At 43.7% G+C, this 9,910-nt stretch overlaps 1 protein-coding gene across 1 annotated transcript; it reads right to left on the bottom strand.

Moving 5' to 3' along the window:
* Positions 1 to 237: 237 nt before the first annotated feature.
* Positions 238 to 6,157, bottom strand: ran (RAN, member RAS oncogene family). The gene is made up of 7 exons (XM_069933566.1): positions 6,067 to 6,157; positions 5,396 to 5,440; positions 4,361 to 4,445; positions 3,090 to 3,215; positions 2,824 to 3,011; positions 1,761 to 1,931; positions 238 to 668 (listed from the first exon to the last, which is right to left on the bottom strand). The coding sequence occupies exons 2-7, from the start codon at positions 5,429 to 5,431 to the stop codon at positions 624 to 626; spliced, it is 651 nt and encodes a 216-aa protein (XP_069789667.1). The 5' UTR covers positions 5,432 to 5,440; positions 6,067 to 6,157; the 3' UTR covers positions 238 to 623.
* Positions 6,158 to 9,910: the final 3,753 nt, after the last annotated feature.

Genomic DNA, 9,910 nt, shown 5'->3' with positions numbered 1-9,910 from the left:
TTTCAGTATCAACCTTTTTAAAAGTGCAGTAAGATTAGAACATTTTGGAATAATAGCTGATCAATTTTTCTTGGTCTTAAAACCAACTCTGGCAGAGTCCAAGCCAGCTATGTGATGTATTTGTTCCTTTTATAAAGATCATGCTTCCCCCCACCCCCCCACCCCAAATTTCCTTAATGGAAAGGTCAGTTCTTCTGTGAGCATCACTAGAATTAAACACAGATTTAAAACAATGACTTGAAAGCAATGCTGCGTACTTTAATGCCACAATTCATCGAGTCATTTGGAATACAACTTTATTAAGATCACAACTTTATGATCTAAACAAAAAGTTAAGAAAAGTAGGAATGACATTAACATACAACTTGAAACAATGTATTGAGATTTTACCAGTATCATAAATTAAATTATGCATACACTCAAATGTTGGTTCATCAACAGTTTTAGTATCAAGTACATAGAATATGGTCATACCGCACAGCATTCACTCCCAATTTCAACTCCTTTAGCTTCCTAAAGATTATAAGCACTTGAGCTCTGTTCAGCTAATTAACTGGCAAACACTGCATCACAGGACAGCTGCCTATAAAACTAGGCTGCTGTGTTCAACTTGAACCACTAATTCACAGGTCATCATCTTCATCTGGCAATGCAGTTTGTTGAGCATTCTGGAATATTGAAAACAAAAAGCAGACATGTCACTAGATACCACAATCCTGCAAGAACAAAAGGCCCTGAAAAAAGTACATGCTACAAGCCAGCATTAACCACCCCAAAATTCACACCATTTATGCAAGAAGTGACTGCTTCAATATAACCTATTTGAGGATATTTTCCTGACAGTTTGGAAAAACACTAGGTCTAACAGAATTTGGAACAATGTGGAGTTTACTACATTGGTGAAAGTATTACTTTCCCAGTATATTTTAAGCAGGAGTGACCAATGCTTCCTCTAATCAGTAAAGACTACTACAGACACCAAGAAGCACTGATAGATTGTATCAAATTGGTGTAGATACAGATTGAACCTCTATTATCCAATGCTGTGGTTCAGCAGCTCCCATGTTCCCGCACATTTGAATCTGCCACCATTAGTGCAAACTCCTTACAAACATCGCAGGACTCGAACCCTGCTCCAGATTGCTGCCATTGTAGAGGTCTGCTACAATAGTGATGAGGGTTCAGGTCCCGCACTGTGTTTAAGGAGTTTGTACTAACATCCTGATCACCAGCACTGTAAAGTCGTTACACTAACTGTTTCCTGCTTTAAACATTGTTCTACCTTTGATATGTTTACATGGGGGGTGGGAGGGGGGGAAAGAGAAGGTTCTTTAGGGGTCCATTTCTGTTTTTTGGCATTTTCTATGGCAATGGCCAGGTCAAAATGTCACCAGATTAAAGAGGTTCCAACCTGTGCTTCAGAATGTCACCACCCAAAATTAGACATTTGGAGATTGACACAGCCAAGTGTTCAACCATCTTGCTGGCAATTGCACAAATTTAAAAGACCAGTATTTTCAAAACAGCAAATCTGCGATTGACATTTGCACCAATTTAAATTCTGCACTGCCAAAAGGTGTCTTTATGGCAATTTGATATAAGCACCAAAAATATTTGGCATCCTTAACTCAATTCACCCACTAATATACCAGAAAGTGCTATTTAACAGACAAGCCACACTCAAATGCTTCATTCTTGAAAATTCAAATTATTCAAGGTCCAGTTCATGACAGATGAACCTATTAATACAAATACTGTACCTTGAGCTCCTGCTCATATTTTGCTGCTAAATCAGGATCCATCTGAACCTCTGGTGGTGCCAAAGCTGGCATAGCAACAAACTCCAAATTGGGATCACCAATGAGTTTCCTGGCAAGCCACAGAAAAGGCTTCTCAAAGTTGTAGTTGCTTTTAGCAGAAATATCATAGTACTGCAAGAAACGAAGCACGAGTCACCATACAGGCAAACACTTTCTGAATAAAGTCCCAATTACAGGCATGTAAGCAAGGTCAGAGGAAAAGAGCCAAGCGCTTGCATGAGGTGTACAGCAGGGGTCAAGGGGGTGGGATGTTTGGAGCAGTGCCCCCATTTGGAAAATTTTAGAAAATATACACAAAATTACCATTCAAGCCATTTAAAAAAAAAAATCAATTTTTAAATTTAAAAAAAAAATTTTTTTAACAGTGAGCTCAGTACATCAGATACTCCTATCTGTACCCAGACTCCAAGCCCCTTTCAGATCATCAGGCAGTACTTGCTTGACTCATGCTCAAACCAGTGCCCTTGCCCAACATGCAATTGGAAACAGAAAATTCACATGCTTTGAGATAAATTATTCATGCAATGCAGAGCTAGTTTTCATGGGACATCATTTTTGTTATTTCATTATTTGGAACAGAATTGTAAAATTATTTTAGTACATGCAGTGGCTAAGCAAAGCTATTTTCACAAAATATTATTCTCCCCAGAAAGTTACTTCTATATTCGTAGCCATTTCTTTAGGTAACCTTAAAAGCAATTAGTCTTTCCCAATCATTTCTCCACATGGTTTTCACGATGTGGTTAGAACACAAGGGAGTGCCACTGGCATAAACAGCATGGCAACGCCGGAGACACTTTGCAACTGAGGGGAGTGCATTGGGATGCACCACCGCTACTATACTGCAATAAACATAGCAGCCAAAGTCGGCAGAAAGGGAGGCCACTGATAAGACATAGAGGTGGATTTAAAAAACGTCGAGGCTGGTGAAATGTTGACTGAACTTGCCAAACCAACATCTGCCAATGTTGGCAGGTGCAAAAAATATTTACAAATGCCATACCTGAAGATTTTTCTTCCTGTGGAAGACAATAGCTTTTGCCTTCACCTTTCTGTCTTTAATGTCAACTTTGTTGCCACACAACACAATGGGTATGTTTTCACACACTCGCACCAAGTCTCTATGCCAGTTAGGCACATTCTTGTATGTCACCCGTGAAGTTACATCAAACATGATAATGGCACATTGAGCTGTTAAAGAAATAGGAAGTAAGAATCTAAGACTGTCAAAAATATCAATGCAGTGACTTGCAGCATTTCAACTCTTACCTTGAATATAATAACCATCACGGAGTCCACCAAATTTCTCTTGACCAGCAGTATCCCACACATTAAATTTGATGGCACCTCTGTTAGTATGGAATATTAATGGGTGAACCTCAACACCCAAGGTTGCTGCAAAGGGAGAAAATAAAAATCAAATTACCCCAGCATTCACAAAGAATTCAAAATTCAACTCAAAGGACCCCAGTCCTTGACAAAGGGTGGCTGAAATGTACACCTGGGCTTTCACACATTTCCTAACTGTCACACAAAGAACCATTGGGGGAACCCTGTGGTCTCCAAGTATGTTTTATGCTCCAGATTCCAGCATCTGCAGTCTGAGACCCCACTTCCCAGTTGGCAGATGAGAAAATTAAATGCAGTAAAGAGCAAGAATAATAGCCATCTCCTTGATGGTGTCAGCTGGTATGGTGACAATGCACATGAAATCTGCAATCCAGAAAGTGATTTATTTTGCACAAAAGGCAAAACAACAAAAGATTATCAATATACTTGTATGTCTTTGAAGGGCCACAAACTGAAAAAGCTGCTAAAATGGCTTTCTGGGTGCACAATTCTCCAGCAATTGGGATAATTTAACCCTAGTAAAGCAGGGCAAGTGATTAGCAGCTGATTTTGGGCACACTATTGATGAAAGCTTTAAACCTATTATAATGGAGTCAAGCACAGACCAGTTAAAAAGAGTTAAACTGGAGCTGTTCTATTGTTATCAATTTATTATTGAAGAACATTGGCAAGACTGAATGAGCAACTTCCCATTTCTACCATGGCCAGCCAAAAAGGACAGGATTTGTGAGGCAGTTGAAGGAATGTTGGGGTGGACATGTTAAGAATACTTATAGAAGAACGCTTTTCACTGTACCAGATATTGTCAAACATTAGAAATTGCAGCAAGCAGATACAAAATGCTCTCAAGCAAAGCAGTAACAGGGGCAGGGTTAGATTGAACATTACAGGAAAAACACTCAAAATGGTGAGGCTAAAATTTATATGCTTAAGTTTGCCAGAGTTCTAATTTATTGTCAAGAGTACATATATGACATCACATACACAACCCTAAGATTTTTTTCCCGTAATCAAAGTAGAATCATCACTTATTGGCAGTGCAAAAAATGACAATGTACACAAACACTGTGCAATAGAGAAAAATCAATAAAGTACAAGAATCCTCATCAAGTTTGTTGTGGAGTCTGATGGTGATTAAAAGCTTGGCAGGCTTTGTCAAGAATTGATGCCCGTGCTGTAACTCAACATACCTACATACTTCTTCTCAAATTCACCAGTCAAATGGCGCTTCACAAAAGTTGTTTTGCCAGTGCCACCATCTCCAACGAGAACAAGCTAGAAAAAAGATCCAATCATCATTTTTAGTGACAGATTTAATAGTAAGAATTTCCATCGAGAAAAGCTTCCACCATCTTGATTAACATAATTGGCACACCCCAAAAGTAAATTGGGCCTCAACATTACTTTTATCTGGAGTCAAGTACATTCATATTCAAAGGAAATGCAACAAGATCAATACAAAACATTCATTCAACTTCATTACTTCTCATTTTGCCTCCATTTCACTGAATTCACATCAAACACTGATTTATTCCATTTGGGCAGTTAATCGACACACAATCTTGCAATTTTAGATGGATGGGAGCAAGTCAGACTTGAGAAGACAATAATGACAATCACTAAACACACCATTGGCCAACTATGAATGCAGCTGGTTCTATTACTACACCAGCAACCCAGGCTCAAACACTAGCTCTGCAAGGAGTTTGTACACTGTCCCACGACCCAAGTGGTCCAGCCTCCTCATTCTCAAAAATGTTAATTGGGCTGCATGAGCCAGCAGGGCCTGTTACTATACTGCAATGTCTAAATTTAAGCTTAAAAGTCCATGGTGGGAAGCAGTCCCTCAACTCGCACTCCCTGGGTAACTTCTTCCAAAACATTCATCAACACAAGACAAAAGTGAAACGCAAAAGAACTGCTAATTCCTCACAATATGAAGATTAAAGAAAAGCATGCAAACATCAATCAACCCGGCTTTAAAGAGTGGGCATGCACCTTTAAAAATACCTAAAGCTTCAGTCCAACAGCATCCCAGGATACAAGTATCTACTTGTATCCTTTACATTTTCTGAGTTTGTGCAAAGGCGGACGTTTGACTTGCGGAGAACAGGGGTTCAGGATAAACCCGGATTCCATCCAGATTAGCAACGAGGGGTGCGGGAGAGAGCCCGCTGTCTGGGCCCGGGACATCCCCCCCCCCCCCCCCCCCCCCCACTTCTTACCTTGAACTGAACTTCGGGTTCTCCTTGGTCTCCCATCGCTCACACCTGCCGGAGAGAGGGTACAGTCAGCGGCGGCCCCACGCTCCCCTCCCCTTAACCGGCCCCGCGGGCTAACAAAGAGACGGCGGGGCCTGCACCCCGGGCCGAAGAGCTAGGCTTTTCCCAACCCCCCCCCACCTCCCTTCCTCTCCATGGAGCCCACCCGGCAGGGCCTATACCCCGGGCCGATGAGCCAGGCCGCCCCACCCGGCTGGGCCGGGCCTTCTCTCCCCGCTCAGTGAGCGCACATGGCGGGCCTGACCCACGCCGCTTCCTCCCTTTGTTCGGACGCAGCCTCAGGAAAGGGCTACCCGTCTGTTTCTCTCTCTCTCTCCCCCCCCCGCCCCGCCCCAGAATGCACAACCGGGGGGAGTACCCCAGCGGGGAGGAGGGGGCCTAGCCCGGGGCCGGGAGGAGCCCATCCACCGGAAGGCGCCAGGCTCGGCGCCCAAACGCCGGGTGGGGCGGCCCGAGGCGGCGGGAAAACACGCCGCCACCCACGGCCACGGCACGTGGCCGCTCCTACTACAGCTCCGCCCGGGCGGCCCAAGGGGAGCTGCTGCATGTGGAGGAGGGAGGTGGGGTGTGCCCGGGCCGACCACCGAGGCGCCCGCCGCGCTCTCCTTGCCTACCTTCCAGAAGAGTCTCTCACTCAAAATGGATGCTCGACCCTCTAATAGCCTGTTCCCCGCACCACGTGATGCCTAGCCTGGTGGGGGAGTGAGGGATATGAGCATGCGCGCCAGTCAGAGCAGGCGCACGAAGGCGGAACGGGCTGCGAGATGAGGTCGGTGGGGAGGGGGAAGGGCGCAGAGAAAGGAAGCCTTGGCGCAGTCGATCGGAGCATGCGCGCATTGAGCGAGGCTTTGGAAGGTGGGGGACTGGAGCGGGGACGGAGACTGAGCATGCGTTTGGCGGTGGGCGCATGCGCGTGTTGCTGGCGGGCACGCCGCCGGACTTTGGGGATTGAAGGTTGCGCTGATTCCCAGCGTGTCACACGCAGTAAACAATGCAGACGTCCACAGAACTTCCCACCCCACAGCATTTACTACAAATAAGGACATCATGAGCAAAGAGCTGGTCCGAAACTGCCCACTGAGCCTGCACATTCCCCTCTGGTCACTGTTCACACCAGTGACTGGGCTATTAACACCCTTGTGTTTTCCACTCACTCCGGATCCGCACCTGCCCCCCTAATGAAACTGAGAGAGATTGTCCTACACATCCTACAATGTGCATGCACCAATCCGACCTTCCTTCCCATAACCTAGACGGTTTCAGGTGGAATAGCCGGGAGAATGCGGTTCCGGAGCTGGCTGCAGGTGTGTGGCAGCGGTGAAGCCACCTTGAAAGGACCGCAATGGGGAGAAGCGTCAAGGAGCAAACGCCGGCTCCTGTCGACTGTGGGTGTAGTCCCACCCGCTGTCAGGTGCCCAGGTGTAGCGCCCGGAAGCGGAAGATACACTGGCCTAAGGAGGGTTGGGTAAGTACTCCACGGGTCAGGGTTCTCCGCTCTCAGGTGGCCTCCCAACAGCCACATTCGAGTATTTTAGGCGGCTTTACGTTGGGGTATTCTGGCCACCGGAACGCGGCTCCCATCGACTTAGCCCCAACCCGCATCTCTTCCCCTGCACAGGGCCAGGAAGGATTTGCCTTGTCCTCACCTGTCGCCCCACCAGCCTCCGCATTTGTGCTGGCACCCAGTGTGGTAACTCATGGTCTCACCCACCACCTCCCGCACCAGACTGGACAGAATCCTTAGTAATGTTTTTTTTTTGTACTAACATTACGTGATTCCCAAATATCACTGAATGTAATGGCAATAGTAGTGAAATAAATAAATAGCAAAATTAAAATTTACAATATCATACACACAGCTTAAATGTATTTACAATTACATAGTTTCACGGGGTTAAAGTGAAAATTTGGTATGAAATCAATAGAAATTGAAATTAAGTCGTTTAATTACTACTTCATTCTCAAAAAAGATATTGATAGAGGTTCACAAATACCAATCACCACAATATTGTAGCTAAAACACACGGAAATTTGACAAAAGCAGCAACTATAAAAATACCAGCAGCATCAAAAACACCATTGCGTGGTTGTAGTGCGTGCAGACAAAACCACGTGATTTGAAGCGTCATCGTGTTAGCCCAGAGGACTCCAAAACTCAACAGCAATAGAAATTCACCAAGACCATGATTACTTAAACAAAAGTTACTCTTAATTTCTTTAAACATAATAACAGGATCACTCTTTAACTTCTTACTATTAACTTAACCCCCTTCTAATTCTAAGCGCATGTGCATGTTCAGGAAATTTCTCTGTTTCACTGTCCAATCATTCACTTGTCACTTCTCCAAGTTCACCGTTATCAGGCAATTCTCATACTGTGCACAAAATTCAATATTTATAACTTCCACCAGGCTCTGGTGCTTAAAGCTAAATGGTTACTGCTCAGGAAGGTTCTTGTTGGTTTCAAAGAGATATTTGTTGCTCGTTGGACACACACACACACACACACACATACACACACACACACACACACACACATACACACACACACACTGATTTCTTGCAATCAGTCACTTCAGTGTCTTGCCGAAGAAACTTGCCCCATCATGGGTTTTCCAAATGATAACCTCCTCTTCCAGGTCACCACAAAGGTCCTCTTGTTTCCCTTATTTCAGGAGAAACACCCTAGCCAGCCATTTCCTCTTGTTAGGACTACAAGGGTTTTCAACAGGCTGAACTCAGAACTCACAACCTGTCTTCAAAATGGGGTTTTCAACAAGTGTGCCAGCTTGCCATTTTGCAGCCTCAACTGCTGCTGTAGAACTCATCTCTCTCTCTCTCTCTCTCTCTCCAAAAGAGAAATCACCTGTTTATTCTCTCTCTATTTGTAAAACCCACATGACCTCTTCCAGGGCTCCAAACCCAATCTTTGAAAGATTTAATCAGTATCTCAGAGCCTGGACTTTATTGCCCATGCACAATAGATCAGCATTCTTCATTGCTTCTGCAAAGTCAATTGGAGCCTCAACATCCAGCTTCAGCAAAGCTCTTGCATTTTAAATGAGATGTCTTTTGTGAAGTGCCACTCTGTTTGTGATGGGTAACCTACACTAAACCCTCACAATCTATCTCTTTCAAAGTCATATTTTACCCATTACCATTCTAACAAATCCCATAAAACTCTCCCCTGCAAATTACTTTGCAATCACTAACAGTGATAACAATATATATTATTACAATGTATCCCAATCCTGAGAGTTTATATTTTAAATGTTCATTTTTAACACCTAGACAAACAAGCTAGGTGGGTACCTCTGATATGATTAATTTGCAGATTATATTCTTGTAATATTAAATTCCAGTTTAACAATCTTCTGTTTTTATTTTTCATTTTATTCAAAAACACCAGAGGATTGTGGTCAGTAAATATCAGAACTGGTTCATGAGTGGTACCCAGATAGAGATCAAAATTCTGCAGAGCCAGTATTATAGACAACAGTTCCTTCTCAATAGTGGAATAGGTCCTTTGACGAACATTAATTTTTTTTCAAAATGTAGGCAACTGGATGGTCAATTTCATCATGTTTTTGTAACAAAACTGCACCTGCTGCCCCCTCATTGGCATCCACTGCTAAAGAAAATGGTCTGTCAAAATCAGGAGATTTTAACACAGGGTAATGGCATAGCATCTCCTTTAAATTTTCTAAAGCTCTCTGACAAAATTATGTGCACACAAATTTCTCCCCTTTCTTCAAATGATTGGTTAAAGGAAGAGCAACTTCAGCAAAATTTCTTATAATATCCTGCCATTCCTAAAAACCTCACTGCTTTCTTGCCATTGGGAATAGGAAACTCAGAAATTGCATGCACTCTCACCCAAATAGGTGCAACTTTGTCATGACTAACTACATGTCCTAAGTATGTCACAGTAGCCTGGCCAAACTCACTTGTGGCTAAATTGACAGTTAAAATCTTGCAAACAATTTGTCCAGTTCCCTTAGATGTTCTTTCCACGTCTCACTTTTTGTGACCAAGTCATCAATATAAACATCTGTATTTGTCAACCCTTGGATAACCGAATTAATCATCCTTTGGAATGTTGCAGGGGTATTTTTCATGCCAAAAGTTAGTATAGATAATGCTTTCCAGGCTTTAGTATTTCCCAATTTCAAAACGTGTCATCTTCAAAGAAATGTGGGGACGATATTCCAAATTACTATCTTCTTAATCCAATAAATCAAATTTTGTAGATGTAGCTTTAAGTAGGGTGGCGGCGCACATCGTGATGCAGGCGAACTGGCTCCATGTGTGACGGCTGCAGCAGCAGAGCAGCCACGTCAAGATGGTGCTGCCATGTTCGGGCTCTCTCATAGCCAGGGGGATTGCGCATGCACCCTCGGCTGTGTCATCGCGTCACAGCCGATGGGGGGGGTGGGACTTGATGGCTGCCTCTTAAGG

The sequence above is a fragment of the Narcine bancroftii genome, chromosome 4, assembly GCF_036971445.1.
Source record: "Narcine bancroftii isolate sNarBan1 chromosome 4, sNarBan1.hap1, whole genome shotgun sequence".
Taxonomy (NCBI): Eukaryota; Metazoa; Chordata; class Chondrichthyes; order Torpediniformes; family Narcinidae; genus Narcine; species Narcine bancroftii.
Note: the sequence above shows the minus strand (reverse complement) of the source record. Positions and strands in the feature narration are given on the sequence as shown.